Below are 21,212 nucleotides of genomic sequence, written 5' to 3'. Positions count from 1 at the left end.
CAACAGCATCAGCAGTCCTTTTGTCAGCCTTTTTCAGAGTTTTGTTCAAATCCCTCAATTTCAGTCAGAATTTACCTGAAATCACAGAAAAACACACAAACTCATAGTAAAGTCCAGAAATATGAATTTAACATAAAAACTAATGAAAACATCCCTAAAAGTAGCTCAATCTTACTAAAAACTATCTAAAAACAATGCCAAAAAGCGTATAAATTATCCGCTCATCAGTATTCGTATCTTATGACAATATTTGTTTCCATGTCCAGCAAATTGCTCTTAGTCCTGTTAACCATAGCATTGACACTTTTGAATTCATTCACACTAATTTCATGGGGTATGCAGATAACTTGCATCGGGTAATAATCTGTTTCTAAATTTTAATGTCCAAGTGTTCCCCCGTCTTTGGTTTCGAGTTGTGTTAGACAACTGGATACACTCAAGTTTTCATGTATTTAAACAATGATCGTATATGCTAACTTCTTTCCTTGATTTATACAGATATATGTTTCGATGTACAGGGAGCAACACTGGTACCTGATGATTGTGGATCTGGTGTTCCACAAGCTCATTTACCTGGATTTTGCAAAAAATTCATCAGAACATGATGCCAGGATTGCTTAGATGAAATATGTGGTTAGTACACACCGCATGACACTTACCAACTCCTCATGCATATCATGCATTAATACACTGTACCACTTGAACAACTATGAGTGCAACTAATTTCATGAAACCTTTGCAGGCTTTCTTCATAGAAAACATGTTGCAAGATACCAAGTTTTAGAGTGACAAGGGACATTATAAATCGTATCCATTTACCTTTGATATCGAGGCGCCTGAAGTCAGACAGCAAATTGAGTATTCGTAAGCCGCATCCTAATTCATGTTGTCATTGTTGTACTGCCAAATAATTATAGAATAACGATATCGTAACTATAATCTCTCGTGTAGAAATGACTGCGGAGTGTGGGTTGTTCAGCGGATGATGTAATCTTGGCTCTTCAGAGATTTCATGCTAGAGGTAACTTACACTGTTTGTTCCAACTCCCACTTGTAGTTTAATTATCATTGCTTTAAATCATTGGTGCATGTTTAACAAACTAGCTTACCTAATTCCATGATGGTTGTTCTAGGATGTCACCAACCATACTAGGATAAGGCTTGCTCTTGATTTGGTCATGGGTAGACATAACCCTATTGCTCGCGAGGTAGCTCACAAGGCCATGGCTAATTGGGGCCGAAACATGTCCCGTTCCAAGCATCGTTGCAACAGCAACAGTGCACCGGCTCCATCAGGTCCATCTTCAGGTTGCAGCTTGACCTTTTAGGTCTTGTAGTTGATATTTTGTTATCATGTATTCTGTAGCAAATTTGTGCGAACCTAACGGATCTCATTTGTTGAAAAATTGGGTCTCACTTTTGTTAATATGAGGCCGTGGCCACTAGATCATGGTCACCTACGTATCTTCTGTATGCTAAGTATTTCTCTTTATACAAGGAGTTGATGTATTAAACTGACTAAGACTTTCTTTTGTGTGTATGAAATTGGTAAAACTTGCAACTATTTTTCTTTTGTTTCTTACTTTGTAAGCGTAAGTATTGAGAAGTGACAATAAGACCCACATTGTAGGAGACATGAATTATCAAAATCCCAATAACTAACTCTTTAGACCCAGGTATTGTTATTAATTTTGGCATTTAGTTAATCACCTAAACCCAATCACTTACTCTTCAGGCCCAGGTGTAGTCATTAATTTTGGCATTTGCTAAATTTTCAAAAATCCAATCAGTTACTCTTCAAACCCAAAAGAAACAAATTTCATATCATGATACGGTCAAAAATTGTGCAGGGTAAGCAATTACACCACTCTATATTATACCTTAAATTCCAAATACCAGTTGACGTACTTGTTCTGTTCCAAAACAAATCAGGTTAACAAAAATAACTATCATCAACTTTTGGTGTTGAGATCGAAGGTCGGGGAGAAAAATTGGATTCCTAATAATTTATTCTCGTCCTAATTTTTTAAGTGCAAATATAATTTAGAATGTGGGGTGATGGAATCCAACACCGTGATGGTTGAACTTCATTGTGATCACCAAGAAGCGTAAAAAAATTGTCCAATGGTCCAAACCTAGTTCACAAAGAAATAGAAATCAAAGTCTAACATGTGAAGCATAATAAACAAAGTACAATAGAATAATGTTATCCCTTTATCGATCTTCAATGTTAAACATTCACTCAATTTCGATTGTGAGTCCTTCCTCCTTCTTTGAATACATTTCTTTCTGTCTCAGGCAAAGTAACACAACAGTTTGCATTTTGTCCACATCTTGTTAGTCAATAAATAGCATTATTTTTCTGATTAAAAGAAATTAAATTAAGACAACGAAGTCCTCACATACGTTATCCCTAAATAAATTCCGTGTCTCAAATAACAAACATACATTAACCATACCGTTCGTAGAAGCAAATATATCAATTTTGGAAAGAACAATTAAGTGACATATTATGCTGATTTTTTAAGAATATTATAAATACGAGAAAAAGTACATGTAACAACCACAACTACAACATGCAGAAAATTCTACGTAGAAAAATAATGACTAGGTTTCTCTAATAATGTCCAACCAAAAAGGATATACATGCTGCCAAACACCAAAGAAACACCAACAAGAAAGCATACTCAACTAATTCATGATATAACAAACTCATCATTGCCATGACAGTGAGAAGGAAACCATACACTGTCACATGGGAGAGCATCTGCTAATCAGCGGTATCTCGTCGAGCTTTCCGTGATTCTTTGTGTAATCTTCCGAAGAAGATCATAACCTACATCATTACGTAAGTAACTTATCATACAAGAATTTTTAACAGTCAGAATAATTATACGGAAGTAGCATGACACTGAATACTTGTATCATCGCAAGCAGGCATCGAGAATACATAAGCACATTCATGTATGCTAACCTCGTTTGTCCACTCCTCATTAATTGTGCAACCTACCTTTGCATCATTTTCTACATGGTTGCCATTGGTCGATTTGGCGAACTACTAGGTGGAAACTTTATCTTCCCTCCGTGATTTCCAGCGCTTGCATGCCCAGCTCCCTCTTAAAACACAAAAGTTAATTGAATAACATTAATAGCTCATAATGAATATGCAACAGGAACCTTCTGAACTAAAAAAGTTGAAACTCATCGGTGTCATCCTGCATGAGTGATCATGGCATTCTGCTCGGGCCACGCCGTGAAGGTCCTTATCCTAAGCTATTGAAGACTTCTTCCCCTGTCTTGGGATATTTTCTCTTTGTATGCCCAACACGCTTGCAGTTTGCACATCGCCTTCTATTGTCTAATAGCCTTTGTTTGTGTCCACTTCTTTTGCTAACCCCCGACATTCAACTTCCAAATTATTGCACAAGTTAACTATCTTATCCGTTGCTTTCCGAAACAATTTTTCCTCTTGTGAACCTAGGTAAAAAAGCCACGGAGACTTTGTGCGGAGTGCCGCATGTCGAACCAAAAAGCCTCTTTGGGTTGAATCATTCCACTTCTCGACAAATTGGTCACCATATTTGGCATCCTTTCTCCATCATCGAAGGACCAATCTTTTAAGTATTTTCCCGCAAATGCTCTGCTTTCATGACAAAAAATATATGTCTGCACGAGTATCCGTTCTTTTCCAAAAAAAAAAAGTATTGGCAATCGAATTTTTCTGTACTTCTGCCGAAGGATGCCATTACATGAACATTTAGTTTCTCATATTCCTCTAGATAATAAATGGTTGTGTTCAAGCACCACTTTTTCGTAACTAGATTAATTGCTCCAGCTCCTTCAATCTCTTTCCTAACATCTGAGAACAACTTTTGTGTATAAAAACCTAGCAGCAGTTGTCTCTATTGACCTCAAACATATCGTCATAACTAGATTCGTGTAAATGGAGTTAAACTGGAGCAACATCTCCTTGTTCCGATATTCACGAATGACTAGCTTTAAATTTTGCATTAACTCAAGGATGGTATGGCTTGACCTTGAAAACTTGTTAACCACAACATTTATTCCCTCACATCGCGATGTGGTTCAGAATCCAGCGCAAAATTTTTCATGCAAGTACGCGTTTGCCCATAGCTTTTGCTTTTCATGCACATGCCTTGCCTATGTACCTTCATGCAGCCCATACTCCTCAATCGCTTGAGTCCAATCATCTTCGAATTCATGAACCTCCATGTCCATGTACAACCGACGCTTGAACAAACTACGGAGGTATTCGTCTTTCACATTTGATGTCATGTTCTTTTTCGCATACCACAAACGATGCATTGCCTCTGGTAAAATCGACTTCACAGCTTTTATCATCGCTTTGTCTCCATCAGTAACAACTATACAAGGCTTCTTCTAGCACATAACCTTTAACAAATTTTGTAACATCCACCTATACGACGCGATATTTTCATCTATCAATAACCCAAAACTAAAAAACAGTAGTTTGCTTATGATTGTTTGAACCAGAAAAAATTACTATTGGACGTTTGTATCTATTTTTTCTGTAAGTGGAATCAAACACTAAAACATCTCAAAAACACTGAAAATCAGACCGGCTATGCCCATCAACCCAAACCATGTTACCAAGCCTTTCATCTTTTGCGAGGTTGTAACGTGCAACATACATAGGGTTAGCTGCAACCTTTCCCTCAAGGTAAACCAATGTTGCATTCGTATCATCGTCAGCTATTCTTGACCGCCTCATCATGTTAGCATAGTTGTACGCATCCTTTTTCAAAAATCCCAGAAAAGAGTATCCCCTTGACATACCAGCCATGTAGCCCAAAAGTTTTGATGTCTCAATTCCATACGCATGCATCCTGTTGTTGTGATCTTTGCCACATCTGTCATTTTCACTTCTGCTCACTCTTCTTCAAATATATTGATAGCATCACTTTGCAATCAGTCTGTGTCTTGGGTTTGTGCCCCCGCTTCCTGTCAATCCTATCATAGTGCCTAGTGTTCCTCAATCCTTCCTTATTACAAAAAATTGATATCTTATAATATTACCATCGAAATCTTGGCATGAGTCCCGTTTTCGTACCCCAAACTCGTTCATTCTTTCATACCTTCGATAAAACTCATATGCATCTTCCACACTTTCCCAAACTTGGTTCAAAATATCATCCGCGCTCAAGTCAAAGCCTTGTCCTCCTTCGGGAAATTGTTCCTCCTGAACCTCATCACCACTTGCCTCTGCCCTATTCATCTCCTCATTCATATTACGTAGACCACCTCCACACTCTCCTATTGCATGTCCAAACAACACATAAACTGAATACTCATAAACAGCTCATTACTCTACAATTTTTTCCATACATGTCCTATCTAAAGTATGCATACATAATTCAAACTCCAAATGCAAACAAACCAGCACATATTATGTGTGTATTTTCAATGATGCCTACAAACTCTAAAATTATTCATTGCTCCAAAATGATACCATAAACTAAGTACCCCCTTAGTTGTGTGCAAATTAAATATTGACTACCCCAGACGCAAACGGAAAGAAATTGTAAACATTTTCAGCTATTCTCTCATTATACCAAGGTTGTTAAAAAAATATAAACAGAAAGTCAAATCAATTTCACATATTAAAAATCACAACATCAACAAAGAGCAACTTAGCAACATTAACTGGTTATATGAACACATTAACAACATGAAAATCGTAATGTCGGATCCAACTAATTATTCAAGTTAATAACTGGGTAAAAAACAGCAACCTAACAAACACAGGCCACAGAACAACACCTCACAAACAGTTGATCAAATTGCTGAATCATCAAGACCAACAAACATGAACTAAGATCAAAATCAATATTTAGATTAAAATTTTCACAAAAATTCAACAACCTAACACTCACATAGTTGAAGAATAGCGCCTCAACAAAAGTTCTATTGATTACCAAATTAACAATAAGAATATCATGAACTCCGAACAGCACCAAAACAACATTTAAAATAGCTGAGTCCAACGAACAACATCAATGAGAACCTGGCAAGAACTTAAATACCCGAAACACTCAACGGAAAGGGAGTTCTTATGACAGCTGAATGGCGGAGAAAGCACAGCAATACCTACACGGATGCTCCGCTAAAATAGAAGAAAACTCCTAGCGAAGCTACGACAACAGCCTTAGTCCTCAAGCTCCACCAAACCACCAAACCATGCGATCAAGACAGAGAATATCGCCAGAACCACACCGAGATAGAGTCACCATTTTGCTCATAACAGAAAGCAATGTGGCATTTCGACAGGGAGCACGACATTTATGCAGACCGTGATGATAGAGGGGCACAAGCGAACCCACAAGCAATGGGACTTGGATCACCGTCGGCGTCATCATACAGGCAACGCAACTTCACGCGGCATTTATTACGCTCTGGCAGTGGAAGAAGACGGCTTGTTCAACTCCGGTGGCGGCAGTGACATGGACACGTTGTCACTGCCTGAGGACGAACACCTCAATGGAGGCTAGGGTTTTCTTTGTGATGGAGGATATCCCCTTCTCGGTTCCCTTCTTTTCAGATTAGGATTTTTTCTCTTAGGTTTTTCTTTCCCTTTTTTATTTCTGTTTTAAAAGAAATTTACTTCTAAAAAATTAAAAAAAATTGAATTAAAGATTATAATAACTCACTTTAATTACTGGAATGATTAAGCGACAATTATAAATTTAAACAACAGACAAATGCTATTTGGGGACCCATAACTTGATAGGCAGCAGAGATTCAGACACTCTATCAATCCCCTTGCTTGCTCACTCCAACGCATGTCATTCCTGTAACATCGACACCTGTCTTCAACACCTAAAGAGAGTAGAATGCTTAAGCACAGTAGAATCTCCCTTATTATATTAGTTTTTTGTTGGTGTTTTGCATGTGAGTGAGAGAATAGTGAGATAAATGCGTGTATGGTGAGTTGTACTTTCCATCAATGCAAAATTAACATTGCAATCTCGTCCACTGCGAGATGCTCTTGAATCGCCACGTATCTGTGATCAAGCACCCGTGCTTTGTGATGCTACTATATTGCTTCTCGTGGATTGTGAAATGTTAGGGTTAGAACAATGTAAACATGCTGTGAGTTGCCTTATTATTTGTCTGCATGTGTATACAAAGGCCAAAACTTCATCTTTTAAAAGAAAAGCTTTTGAAAAGAAAAAAATCGACTCGTTAATTAAACGAAGCATGCCCTAAGTCAGTTGACTACTAGCTCTAAGTCCTTCAATTTTGATTTACATCCAACCGAAATCCACATTGCAAGACTTTCTTATAGACAAGATTAAATTATTTTAACACTGATTTGGATTTATTAGCAAACGTAAGGCAACTTTATTGCACACAACTATTTAACCGATATAATTGTCATATACTTAAATATATACATATACATTGGCTTAAATAATATTACATCCTTATCATGAACTCATCAACAATTTTAAATCCCTGTATGTAGAATTAAATGAAAAGTTGAAGTCATAGAATATAACCATCACAATAATGCAAGAGAACAAAAAATAGCATTCGTGAAGGTCATATTTACTAAATTTATGATAGTGAAGTTACAGGCAAGGAAGGACTTACACAACTGAAGAAAAAATGAAGAGCTCAAATATAAGCCTATACTAAATAGGAGACCCCCTTCCCAACTTCAACAAAGAGGAATATCTACAACATTATGTACATCACAATTGGTTAGAAGTCAATAATAAAATGACTGTAAGTTACAATAAAAAATTATGGGAGTTGGTCTTTTTGTAAAAACTTTAATAAAGTAATTACGAATCTTTGGTATTATACGTTGAATCAGAAAAGAGTGCTTGTAAAGTATAAACAATTGAGGAATATGAAAGTATAAGAGGCTCATAAATTAACAAAAATAATGTAATTAAGAAAAAAAATTCTCGCTCAAGACGAGATAATTTTTAAAATTTTAAAAAATTAAAGGCTTTCTTCTCACAGTCAGTGAGATAATATTTTTAAAAATTTAAAAAAAGGAAAAAAAACTTTCTCACTTTAAGCAAGATGCTTTTAGAATAATTTTTCCAAAAAAATAAAATAAAAAATGGTATCTCACACACTATGAAAACAGTGAGTCCATCACTCCAAAGTTCAATACCACATATCTCCATTGTTATGGACACGAATCTCGACCTCAATGGCCCAACGATAACTCGGCCTTGAAACCTAAATCATCATTTTCAGGCCCAAAATCTCAGCATCTACTAAATAAACACATGACTAACTGATATTTGAATTTGAATATGAGTAAACATCCAATCTGGTCTCTTTTCATTCCAAAATAGGACAATGTGATCCATATTGAAATAACAGACCCGTCCTGGCCCCTGTCCCTGTTTGCCATGAGTCATGGCGGCCCCTCAATCATCTTCTCTCACCAAACTTAATAGAAGGGACCTATGTGACACTTAATGTTACTGAGGTGGACGTTGAGTCTTCGTTAAGTGCCGTGCTGGCGAATGGACAATGGTCAGGGGTCGATTTGTCTTTCTATGAGAAATGGTCAGGAGTCAATTTGTCCCCTTATGGGCAATGGTCAAGGGTCAATTTGTTCTCTTTCATCCCCCAAAAATAATATCGTTTCACCTGCTCCACTGAATAAAAACATATGTTATCTGGGGATGATTCATCTCAATTGAGACCTCTCACTCCTCTTCCAAATCAAATAGTTTAGATCTCATGACTCACCAAACCCATCGAATTGGCCAACAACTGCTACAAGCCTACAAAAAATTCAACGACTAAAGATGGTGTAATATCAGCAGAGATAATAGTTGTTGCAAGCTCAAGGACTGCCATCAAATCTTCTCTAATTTGTATATACTCCAGGTTTAAAGCCTCAAAGACTTAGGCCACCTAAGAAGAATTGATATTGGATAACTTGGACTTTGCTAGTGTGGATATTAGCTATAGGACTTAAGGACATATGTTTTGTTATTTGGCTATTTATTTTTCTTGTTTAAAACCTCTCAATGACAATACAATGCTTTTAGTTTAAGGACAAATGTTCTGATTCTTTCTTGTCTTAGGATCACGTTGCTGACCATATTATGCTATCATTAGGTGTTAACTTGTTAAAGATGGATTGCTTATTTATTATTCTTATCAATATAATATATGAACATATATACTTTCTTTAAAGTTGGAAAAATGCATGTTATAGATATATTAATTTGTTACTTTGTTGTTTTGCACAAATGGCTATTTTATTTCATGAAAAAAATTTTAAATATTGATCATAATAATCTATTTTTATTTATCTTTAAAAGTGTTCAAATATTCAATATCATCCCATAACATAAACAACTCCCAAATAGCGCAAATCAGTCATAAGTTTCCTACACAATTATTGTGAACAAGGTTACAATTACAACCTTACAAAAAAAAAAAGCAAAACACTACATCCAAAACTAATGCATCTACTTTCACGGATTTTGAATCTACACTTCAACTTATTTTCTAATCCAATTAACCTATCCTCTAACTTTTTTACTTTATTATCCACCACATGACCATGACATTCAAGATTTACCGTTGGTTGAATTTATTAGTATTAAGTAATTTAATTATTAATAAATAATATATTACCTTCAGATTTATCGGAGGATAAATCCGATGGTAAAAAACGCACGAAAAACAAATTCATAGGGCCATAGTTACAGTCGAAAAGACAGTAACAACCTCTAGAAATTTGTTAATTAGAAGTTTAAATTCGCCGCTAAATCTGCCGATAATTAGTAGCGGACTAAAAAATTCATCGGTGAGGATTTTACCGTTTAAATTTTTTCACCACAAAATCCGACGATAATAAATTTATTTATGAATTTTTTTGGTAATTCCGCTGCTAAATTTGACGATTTTCGGCCACTTCTTCTAATGTCATACACTTCGTATCTGATTTGGAAGATAAGTGAGAGGTTTCAACTGAGATGAACAATCACCTCAAAATAATATAGGTTTTGGTTCAATGTAGTACATAAAACGACGTCATTTTTTGTGGATAAAGAGGGACAAATCAATTTTTAACAATTTTTCATTCGGCAACATGTCACTTAACAGTGACTTAGCATCCACATCAGCAACCTTAAGTGCCACGCAGGGGTCTTTCATTAAGTTTAGTGAGGGAAGATGATAGAGGGGTTGCCATGATTCATGGAAGACACAGACAGGGACCAGGATGAGTTTATTTTTTCAACATGGATCGCCTTCTCCTATTTTAGAATGGACAGGGACCGAATTGGATGTTTACTCTTCAAATATCAGTCATCTCCTAACCAACTGGATGATAAGATAAAGAACCAAACCTGTACAAAGGGGAGCCGTAGGCTCTCCCAAGTACGATACACACACTTACTTCCATAAACTCTACCCCTACGATCCATTCTGACTTGACTATCGAAGTGTCTTTGCAGGTCACCCCTACTATTCACTCAATTGGATGAAAATCACGAAGATCGCCAGCTAGAAGAATAGCGGATCTCACTATTTTAGGTTACTCATGAACATCCATCTTCGAGAATAACAAAAAAAATTCATATCCAAATTTTTTGGCCAACTAAAGTACTAATAAAGCATGGCAATTTTTCTCGGCAGGCGGGTATCCACAGGGAATTACTCGGCAGGGGACGAATTTGTAGGCCTTTTGCTACTTGCGGGGATAGAGACCCGTATAATAAATGGAGAGGGGGCGAGGATAGAGGTCTCCGTCCCATGGAGACTCATATAATACCCGTATTTAGAAAATAACTAAAATACCTTATATATTTATTAGTTTCAATAAAATCCTAAATCCTTAAACTGCTGTCACTCTCACTCACTCCCTCTCATTCAAACCATATCACAATTTAGATTCTCTCCACCTCTTCTCTTACTACTGTCTGCCACCCTCCTCTCCCCTTGTCGCCACCCTCCCCCTTCTCACTGTTTCCCCTTTCACTCTGAAGGCCACCGCAACATTGTTGTTGCACGCTTAAGAAACATGCCAGAGGAGAACGTCTTGTCACGCGCTTGATCCAGTCGAGGAGAACGTCGTTATCATGTGTTTGACCTAGTCGAGGAGGACGTTATTGTCGCGTGCTTGAGACCGCCGAAGAAAATCGTCATGTCAAAAGCAGAACCGTTGTTGTCTTCGTCGCGTTAGAGGAGAATCATCTTCATCACTGTTGTCAGCCTCTTCACCTCCATTCTTTCCTCTTCGTTTCTCTGCCGGTAGGTAATTCTCCTTTGCTACTTCATTTTCATTTATTTTTTCATGAATAAACTTTATGATTATGAGTTTCTTATTTATGATATTTCTCAGTTTTTAGGTAATTTTTTTAATTAATTTTTATGATTTAATTTTATTAATTATTGACTGTACCATATTAATTTTGTTGATGTAAATGTAATTCTATGAAATATAAGTTCTGAATTTTATTGTTGATTGTTGTTGTAAATGTGATTATGTAGTACCTTGTTAATTTTATTGTTATTTATGTAAATTTGTGTTTAATTATTGCTGATAGGTGATTAGAAATTATTAACTATTGAGGATCATCTTTATTTGTTTTTTAATTTTTAATTTTTTTTATTTTTTTTTAAATCTATAGAGACGCACAGAGAAGAGACGGTAACAAATTATGGAGACAGGGGCGGACAGCCATCCCTGTAAGACCGTTGTAATCCCTAGATACTAAAACAAAAAAATAAAAAATATCGAGCATTTCTTTCTTAGAATCTTATCTTATAAGACCCCATTGAATAATGGAGCTGGTAATATATACCTTACCTGCGGGTATCTACTATCTAATTCAGACCAGCCTATTTGTAAGTAGAATAGAGTGCGGTGCGAGTTTGTCTGTGGGTAGTGTAGAGTACAAGTTCAGGGTATATCTTATTCTATCCTACCTGCACTCCTAATATATATATATATATGTAATGAAGAAAGTAAGTGTTAAATCCACAATTTTTTTTTATAAAAACTTGAAATAATCACATTATTTATAATTTTATGTTAGATTTTTTTAAGATTATTATTTTTAATTTTAATTTAAACTTAAATTTTTATTTTTTTATTTTATTAATATATATGAAATTTAAAATGATAGAATTTTATATTTGCTTAATTTTTTTATTATTTCTACGAGTAAGGCCAAATTTAAAATTTTAGGATACAAGTAAAATTAGAGTTAAAAAATTATCAACCCAGAAATAAAATAAAATAAAATTAAAAAAAAATTTTCTGCTGAACTCTATCCTAACTCTCTCGGTTGCCAATCCTATTGAGTAGCTACTCGTGGATCCCAAAAGACCTATTCAATCTAGTTTTGTTTAACTTTTAAAATTTTGATAAAATTTAACCAATCCTGTTTAGGGTCAATTAATTAATCAATTAAAGCTGAATACGAAAGACCACGTAAGCCACAGCACATGAGATATGGGGCTGTGTGTCTATGGTGGACCCCTCAAGCGGAAGACGCGTAGATTATTGTGATTTGAACACGTGTACGGATGTGATGACGTTGGAATAAACAAATGGCAGCGTGATTAGCGAGTAGAGACGGGCCAGCTCAACAACCAGTCAACCACCACACCCGCAGCCAACCGTATATACGCCGTACGTATACGCTACCTTATACATACGACACGTGTATGGTGACGTGGACATTGCCCTGAGGCTGTCTCTTCCCTCTCCTCCTTCACCACCATCCTCCGCTCCATTTCTTCCTTCTCAAACCAAACCAAGCCTCTTTCCCTCGCTTTTTTTAGAGTTAAAACAAAAAAATTCAGCGCTCAAGTTTCAAACTTTAAGCTTTTCTTTTTTTCCAATTGTTTTTGATCTGTAATTTGAGAATACTTGAAGCTACCTGCAGTCCTGCACTGTTCTTGCTTTGTGTTTAGACTTTAGACCCTCTTTTGTTTTAATTTTGGGTTTCAGGTATCTTTCAGGTACGTGGAATTCTGCCATTTTTGCTTCTTCGAATTTCGCGAATTTTTTAGTGGATTTAGTTTGTACTTTGCATGGAAAGAGTAAATTGTGTGTTTCAGTTCAAATTTTCGTTCTGAAGGACCATCAATTTTCTGTGTTTTAGTTTCAGCTCTGGATTTCTAATTAGCCAAACAAAAGGTCTTGAATTCTGAGTAATTTCCTCTGAATCTCCGTAAAATTGTGAATTTCTGTGCATTGATTTGCTTTAGTAAGAGTCTTTGATTTCCCCCTCGTGCTAATTTTTTGAAATTTAGTTTTTTTCTAGTGCAAGTTGCTTAAGAGGTAAGAACTAGAATTGGATCTTGGCTAAGAGCCTGAGACCTATAACTGTAAATCGTAATCTAATTAAGGTTCAGGTAGCAAAGTTGAGGAGTTTCAAATTCAATAGTTTTTCTCATCTCTAATTCATCATCTTTGACCCGTGTGAAAGTGGAAAAAATAAAAGATTGGGTTGGAAGGGCATTTTTGTCATCTACCTCCCGGGACGTGTTGTTGGCTTGGATTGTGTTTTTCTGCGTCTGTCTCTTTCTATCTGGCTTGTGGGGTAGTAAAAGGACAAGATTGACCCTCTATCATTCTCTCTTTTATACTCCTGTGTCTATAATTTCACTCTTTGTATTGTATGTCCTTTGGGCTTGGATTATCTTATACCAGTGTAGCTTACCGTTAGTGCTTCAGTCTTGAAACCTTTCCCTGAAAGCTATTTGTGAAATTCTGCTCTCTCTTAGGCACCAGAAAAGGTGAAATTCTGTCAGTGTTTTTCACTTTTTAGATCCCACTTTGCTTCTGAAGCATTTAACCTTAATTTAATAATGAAACCATTTAAGACCATGAGCTATTACACTTGTAGTTACTATAAATCAGACGGTTATTCTCATATGTAAATCTGAAATTTGGTTAACTTTGATAACTCCATTTTGAATTATTCAGTTTTGTTATCTTATGTGGGTTCCCTAGAGTATCCACTTTTGTTGCAACTTTCTTATATGTGTTTTTAGAGTTTGGTAAATGTCTCTTGCAATCATTACTATTACAATCTTTGTAGGAAGCTATATCTTCAGGTTTTTTTTTTTTTTTTTTTTTTTTTGGTGTCTAGCTTACAAGGTTAATCATCATAAGTCATTTTTGAAATCCTTGTTGTTTTCTTTGACAAGTTTTTTTTTTAATTATTATTTGGGACCTTTTTCCTCCTTTTCTGTTGGCATGATCGTTTGAATTTCTTTCATGTAATGATGTATGTCATTTCAGCACCTATATTTAACATATTTTTAGTTGTCATTCTTAAAATTACTTATGAAGTAGTAGGTTAAAAAGGTTTGAATTGCCTTTTGTCAGGATGACCTTTCTATAACATGGAGAACTCTATGATTTTTAAATGAACAATTATGCTGTAGTAGTTATATATATATATATATATATATATGGAAAATAGACTAATTTTGTTAAACAAATTTTGCTTCTCAATCTGTAATATTTTCTATGGATAATAGCTGACAATTGACATAGCTCCTTTTAGTGCAGTTGAATAACTTTTTTGGGGGAAGTAATACGGTCGCTTCGCAGTTATTTGAGCCATTGTTGTTCATTTGGAACCTACAATGGGAAACAGTGAGGAAGAGAAATCTAGTCAGACTGAAAAGACTTCTCCACCTGTAACTACTTCGATAAGCTCAGTAAAGATTCTATAGATGAGGATACATTTGCGAAAAACTTGCACCTTAATACTGTTGTACTTCCCTTTGAAACAGGAGCAGGCTAATATTCATGTCTATCCTGACTGGGCAGCCATGCAAGTTACCTACCCTTTCACCTTTAATTCGTAAACTGAAATTACAAATTGCTTTGCTGTTGGTTTTGATAATTGGTTATTAGTACAAGAATATTGATGATGTAATTTGCGTTGGCCGTAACTATTTTGCCCTTGGAAATTGCTTATGATGATTAAAAGCTTGTTATATTATTATCTTCAGATGTATTATGGGCCGAGAGTCGCCATACCACCATACTACAACCCTGCTGTGGCTTCTGGTCACACTCCTCACCCATACATGTGGGGGCCTCCTCAGGTATCAGCCGGAGGCAACTATTAATTCTATTATGTTTATCATTTTATCTTTGCTGGATATGATGGCAAGGATGATTAACTTGCCAACTTCTTCTATTTCTTTCAGCCTATGATGCCACCTTATGCAGCACTTTATTCACCTGGAGGGGTTTATACTCATCCTGCCATTCCTATTGTAAGTCTAGCTACTTTCATGCAATTTATTTTATGGTTTATGAAAAATTGGAGCTTGTCTTGTTCATTGCCCATGAATGTTTGGCTTCTATTGTAATGATATCAATCAATAGTTCAAATAGGATAAGAGAAACTAATATACTGAAATGTCAAATGTGTTTCCTTTGATCCTGTTTGTGTACCTAGATAATTGAAATATTTAGATTTATTTATTTTATTATCATAAAAGCTTTTCAATCCTTAATTATATATGCTTTTTTTTTTCGGTGTTGTAATTATTTAGGCTTTATTGGTTGGAATTATGTCTTGTGTTCTTGTGAATTATATATTTCTAAAACATAGGGGTCACATCCACACGGACAAGGAGTTCCATCTTCACCTGCTGTAAGCTATGATGTTTTCTGAGATCAGTTCCTACTTTAGGCATAGAATGCTATTAATTTTTGTTTCATTTCTATTGGTGTGATGCTGAAGACTGGGACACCTCTAAGTATGGAGACGCCAGCAAAATCTGCGGGTTTGATGAAGAAACTGAAAGGGTTTGATGGGCTTGCAATGTCAATTGGGAATGGCCATACTGATAGTACAGAGCTTAGAACTGAAAACAAGCTATCACAGAGGTTTGTTAGTCTGTTTTCTTTCTATATAAATTTCTGCAGATTCTTTTTTAATTTTTTTTTAAATTCTTATGTTGTGGGGTCATGGAGGGGAAATCAGATACTCTTTAGTGGGATTAAACTCAAATTTTTTCCCACTATTTAGAAGACTAGTCCATGAGTTAGTTATTCTATTAGGTGCTTGTGGATAACTAAGTTTTTGATGATATGAACAGTGTGGATACTGGGGGTTCTAGTGATGGAAGTGATGGCAACACTGTGGGGGTGAGAACTTGTTTGCAATTAGCAATTTTTTTTCATGCATTTGGTTGACCAAATTAAAGATTAAATTATGATATTTTCCGTCTTATGTTCAGGCTAATCAAACACCAAGGAAAAGAAGCTGTGAGAGAACACCAGCCACTAGTATGACTCTGTTCTTCACCAAGTGTCATATCTTGATGAACAATAGAGTTGTCCTGGGATCACAATTATCTTTCTGATACCATCACTGCACTAATTTTCTCGACCAGTTAATTGAGTAGAGTCTTTATTAGTCTAATGTCAGATTATTTTAAACTTTAAGTTAAGATGAAAATTTACCCAAAAGTTTGTGATTAGTTCAATTAATGCAGTTCACTTTAACATGGGATTTTGCCTTTTATAGTATAGGTGCCGTGTCCTATGGTTGCAACTTTTTACCGAAATATCTTGCATCCGAAACTCATTTGTTATCTACAATCATCTGAAGCTACTCAATTTAGTCGGCAAGGTATCCACATAATATGTGCTGACGATCATGCTTTTTCCACATTGTACAATCAGATGAAGAAGGAAAACCTGAGATGCAAGCTAATCCAGTAACTCCAGCTTCTAACTCCAGCAATACTGTTTCAGGAAAGTTAGTTGGATCTGTAGTTTCTTCAGGCACCACTCCGGCGCTAGAGCTGAGGAACCCTACCAGTGTACATTCTAAAACAAATGCTGCAACTGCCCTGCAACCAGTATTGCCTGCTGAAGCTTGGATGCAGGTATGCTCTGCATATAACTAATCATCCTAGTGGCTCAGATCAACAGAGATACTTGATCGTATATAGTACAATACATATGCTTGCGAAACACTTAATGATTAACTATTAGTAATGAAGTATCCTATTCTTTTACTGATGATAAAATATTTGTTGTCCTTGTTTGGATTCTTTAGAATGAACGCGAGCTGAAATGTGAGAGGAGAAAACAATCAAATCGAGATTCTGCTAGAAGGTCCAGACTGAGGAAGCAGGTATAGATGTTGGAAGTTCCTTTATGACATTTTTCAGTCTGTTTTCTCCTTGAGATTTCTGTATTGTCCAGTTTCTTTCTTCTCTCACATTTGGATGCACTCCACAAGCTGCATGTGCAGCAGTCCATGAAAAACAAATCATTACACTGATATTGACCAACAAGCAATGTCTGTTCAGGCAGAGACTGAAGAACTGGCACGAAAAGTTGAATCCTTGAGTGCCGAAAATGTGTTGCTGAAATCAGAAATAAATCGACTCGCTGAAAGTTCTGGAAAGATGAGGGTGGAAAATGCTACATTAGGGGTACTTTAACTGTTCTCAGTATATATTTGTTTGTAGTACCTATGTCATTTCATAGGGGTGGTGCATTCTAGAGGTGGAAATGAGCTGAGCTGAGATATTCAGCTCACGAAAATTGGGCTCGGGTCACAATTTGATTCATTAATTTTATAAGTTAAAATGATCAAGTATAATATATATATATATATATATATATATATATATAATCGAGCAAACTCAAAGCCAATGAGCTAAGTCTGGCCCACAAGCTCATAAGCTCTCGCTATTAATGAGTCGAGTTTGAGTTGATTCATCAATTGGTTTGACTTGGTTTTAGCCCTAGTGCAATCCATGCATGATGTTGAGTAGTTTTACTTTTTGGATCAGGAAAAACTCAAAAACGCTCAGATGGTACAAACAGAAGGGATAATATTGAAGGAAATTGAAAGCAAGAGTGCAACACCTATGAGTACAGAGAACTTATTATCAAGAGTCAACAATAATTCGAGTTCTAATGATACAAGCGGTGAGGACGAGAATGGTTTTTGTGACAAAAAATCAAATATTGGTCCAAAGTTGTATCAGCTACTGGATACAAGTCCTAGAGCTGATGCTGTAGCAGCTGGTTGAAAACTTTCCTTGTTGCAAGCACAAAATTACTGCTAACACACTCTGCGGGATGGATCAGCTGAATTTTAGTATTTACATCCATCGAAAACCAGAACTAATTATTCCTTCCTTATAATAAGTTATTTAGGCATAAGAGAAACTGTACTTTATTAGATTGACAAAGAATGTGTGATTTGAAGTTTGTAATTGTAAGGTGAGGAGAGTTAGAATTCTAGTTTAGAGAGGCTTGCTGAGCTGTCATATGATTGGGTGTTATTTAACGAGTGGTATGGAACTTCTTATGGTATTTCTCACTTTGTTTTAGTTCGGTTTTCATTTTCTTGCAACCAATCACTTCAAGTAACTATGTTACTCATCGTTTTTATCTGTTATATATTTTCATAAACATTTTAAACCTAAAATTTCAAAGGATCGTTTCTTAGTAAAAGAATTAGAAGCTAAAATGAGCTGATTGGTATTTATTGTGTATGCATAAAAATGTTGCATTATATGAAGAAGTGCATAAAATTGCCCTTTATATAAAGCTCCTTGACATTACTCTGACTCCTCTAAAATTATTTAGTTGCTTTAGAAAAAAAAAAAAGTAAGTTAATTTATACCATTAATCATTTTTGGATTAAGAGTATAGGATTTACAAATAATAAACGTTATAAATTTAAAGGTGATCAAAGTATCATTTTACTACTTTACTAATATTGTCACTTTAAAAGATTTTTGTCCGTATAAAAAATACTTTCAATGCACTACATTACTAATTTCCAATGATGGTAAAAATTTGGAATATCTTTCAAAACAAATGTGTTAGGTGTATATTAAAATTAATTATCAAAATCAATCATGAGTATAAAATATATGTTGAAATATGAAATATATATTAAAAATAAATCAAACAACAAATATATTTATACATAAATATATAACGAATCGATTCTGTAAATCTATAAAGTTCTCAATAGAATCATTTATTTTATTATTAAGAATTTTGAATATAGCTAAAATGACTTTCACAAATTGTAAATACTAATTTATTAAGAATTAATCAAATTACTAATTTTAATAGTTGATCTTAGTATATAAATAACAATTTTACTTTCCAAATCCAACTTTTGAATATATTTAAAATCCAACTTTTTATTTGTGAAAAATAAACATTTTACCACATTAATTTTCGTAATTCAATCAAATAATTTTCTCAAAAAATATTTTTTCATCACAAAATTATAGATAAACCTATTTATCCTATTACTCTCACCTTTTTCTGTTTCTTTTTTCAATTCATTCATGTATGCTTCCACTTGTCTTATGCAAACGCTTTTTTCCACCTTTGAGATGAACTTATCCAAACGTTTTCTCATTTCTTTTGTAGTTTCTCCCCATAAATATGGCTTATTGTACGTTACCTTTTTTTAATGGAAAAGTGGTCCATTTGTGCTTTAGTTATGCACTTTTGAACGTGGATATGAACAATGAATTTGTTATTTGCTTGTCTAAAAATAATTTGCATAAATACGTGCACGTTTACAAAGTTTTTAGAACTTTAAAAAATAGATTTATATATATCAATTAACAAGAAAAAATTAATTTAAACTAATTTTGAATTTGCTTTTTCAAAAAAAAAAAAAACTAAATTTCGAGAAACTTCAGATATTTAAATTAATCTTTAATTTTAAACATGTTCAACTATATGAAAAATCAAACTGTAAAAGTATTTTGCAAATGAGAAAAGCTTATAAACCAATTTTTTTTTCAGCTAATTCATTATTGGTTAAATAAAATTGGTTCCTAACAATATTGCTTTTAAAAAGTCACCAAAAAATATTGCTTTTAAATAATCAGAAGTAGATAGACATTTAATTAATAGTGCCTTTAGTAAATGATTAACCACGCAGATGTTGTTATTTTCTTAGCAAAACACTTCTGCTTTAAGCCTTTAATTATTCAGATATATACTATATGCAATAAAAATAAATGATCTCGTTAATAATAACATCTTAAATACATTAACAGAAGTGCTCAATAAAAAGAATTTATAAAAAAAATTCAAATTGTTCGAGTTTAACAATATTTAAGGGCTATTGTAAAAAACTAAAAAAGAAAAAAAAAGTTTATAAATGATTCATTCCTGGCTTGCAAAGTGTTGAATGACACTTTAATGTTAGATCTAAACCATGTGCGAAACCTTATAGTACCTATACTAGTATAATAAACAATCGTTAGGTTTCCGTATCTTACAATTGACCGTTAGATTCATCTAATTAACATTTATGGAGGTATATATGCATGCATTTAGATCCAATTCCAAATGTGTACATTTGATTGAAGTAACATATCAGTCACAAAGTCCAAATACAAGGGAAAAAATCTCTCAAGTCCTAATAAGAGATTTGCACTTTTAAATTAATTATTATTTTGCTTTTTTTATAATTTCCAAATAGGACAATAAACAGATAGAAAAATATTAAGTGATTAACATTTTTCTTTTATATTTTTTTTACATTAAAGTTAATATTAATTAACTTCTTAATTTATTTTATTAAAAATATTAATTCTTTAATATTCCTCGTATAAATATACTAATTTCATGAAATATTTGTTATAAATTACTGTAAAAAAGAAAAAAGATAAAAATTTTAAATTTTTATTTATAACAAAATTAAACTCCACCTATGTTACACTTGCAGTACATAGCCGGTCCCAAGCCCGGATAAAGGAGGAGGGTTGTGTTAGGTCTTCAGCAACCAACATAAAAATATAGCCGAACCCCCATGACATGAATCAAAGACATTATTGCGCTAAAGCTAGGTCGTTGCCCGGAAGCAACGCGCCGTATGGCTCGGGGAGTGGATCCTCTCCGGTGGAAAAAAAACTGGATGGTATCTAGTGGAAGATCTCACCATTCAATACATTCTCTCTCTCATTTATTGCTGGTCCCACTTGTAAAATTAAAGGTGGGAGATTACACTTTATTCTCTCCAGTAACAAAAGAAATGGAGAGGATCTATTTCATATGGCTCGAGTATGGTGTCAAAGCAAGAGCCGCTGTATCGGTGCCCGGATATAGTGTTAAATGAGTAAAGGTTCTCGCGTTTTCGTGAACAGACGAGGGTAAATAAGCTAGTTCACAAAGTAAAAGGTAAAGGTCGAAG

At 34.6% G+C, this 21,212-nt stretch overlaps 2 protein-coding genes across 6 annotated transcripts; one reads left to right on the top strand and one right to left on the bottom strand.

Annotated features, from left to right (window-relative positions):
* Positions 1-4,579: 4,579 nt before the first annotated feature.
* LOC130975927 (uncharacterized) lies at positions 4,580-5,269 on the bottom strand. Its single transcript, XM_057900646.1, has 2 exons — positions 5,118-5,269; positions 4,580-4,919 (listed from the first exon to the last, which is right to left on the bottom strand). The coding sequence occupies exons 1-2, from the start codon at positions 5,267-5,269 to the stop codon at positions 4,580-4,582; spliced, it is 492 nt and encodes a 163-aa protein (XP_057756629.1).
* A 7,488-nt stretch (positions 5,270-12,757) lies between these two features.
* On the top strand, positions 12,758-18,369 carry LOC130964341 (common plant regulatory factor 1-like). Of its 5 annotated transcripts, none has more exons than XM_057889872.1 (13): positions 12,758-12,999; positions 14,561-14,691; positions 14,788-14,832; positions 15,010-15,105; positions 15,211-15,279; positions 15,621-15,662; positions 15,753-15,898; positions 16,111-16,159; positions 16,252-16,300; positions 16,700-16,905; positions 17,079-17,156; positions 17,335-17,460; positions 17,824-18,369. In XM_057889872.1, the coding sequence occupies exons 2-13, from the start codon at positions 14,638-14,640 to the stop codon at positions 18,064-18,066; spliced, it is 1,203 nt and encodes a 400-aa protein (XP_057745855.1). In that variant the 5' UTR covers positions 12,758-12,999; positions 14,561-14,637; the 3' UTR covers positions 18,067-18,369. The 5 variants fall into 5 exon arrangements, with proteins under 5 accessions (XP_057745855.1, XP_057745854.1, XP_057745856.1 ...); XM_057889871.1 differs by lacking the exon at positions 12,758-12,999 and adding an exon at positions 13,089-13,779; XM_057889873.1 differs by lacking the exons at positions 12,758-12,999; positions 15,621-15,662 and adding an exon at positions 13,093-13,779.
* Positions 18,370-21,212: the final 2,843 nt, after the last annotated feature.

Source organism: Arachis stenosperma, chromosome 1, assembly GCF_014773155.1.
Source record: "Arachis stenosperma cultivar V10309 chromosome 1, arast.V10309.gnm1.PFL2, whole genome shotgun sequence".
In the NCBI taxonomy this organism is placed as follows: Eukaryota; Viridiplantae; Streptophyta; class Magnoliopsida; order Fabales; family Fabaceae; genus Arachis; species Arachis stenosperma.
The sequence above is the reverse complement of the archived record's forward strand: the minus strand, read 5'-3'. Positions and strand labels throughout refer to the sequence as shown.

Excerpts from the sequence above, each read along its gene's own strand:
- LOC130975927 (XM_057900646.1), bottom strand. The coding sequence starts at position 5,269 with ATGAATGAGGAGATGAATAGGGCAGAGGCAAGTGGTGATGAGGTTCAG. Across the intron at positions 4,920-5,117 it reads GCATATGAGTTTTATCGAAG|AAGAGTGAGCAGAAGTGAAA; the intron begins GTATGAAAGAAT and ends ATATATTTGAAG.
- LOC130964341 (XM_057889872.1), top strand. The coding sequence starts at position 14,638 with ATGGGAAACAGTGAGGAAGAGAAATCTAGTCAGACTGAAAAGACTTCT. Across the intron at positions 15,106-15,210 it reads ACATGTGGGGGCCTCCTCAG|CCTATGATGCCACCTTATGC; the intron begins GTATCAGCCGGA and ends TATTTCTTTCAG. Across the intron at positions 15,280-15,620 it reads CTCATCCTGCCATTCCTATT|GGGTCACATCCACACGGACA; the intron begins GTAAGTCTAGCT and ends TCTAAAACATAG.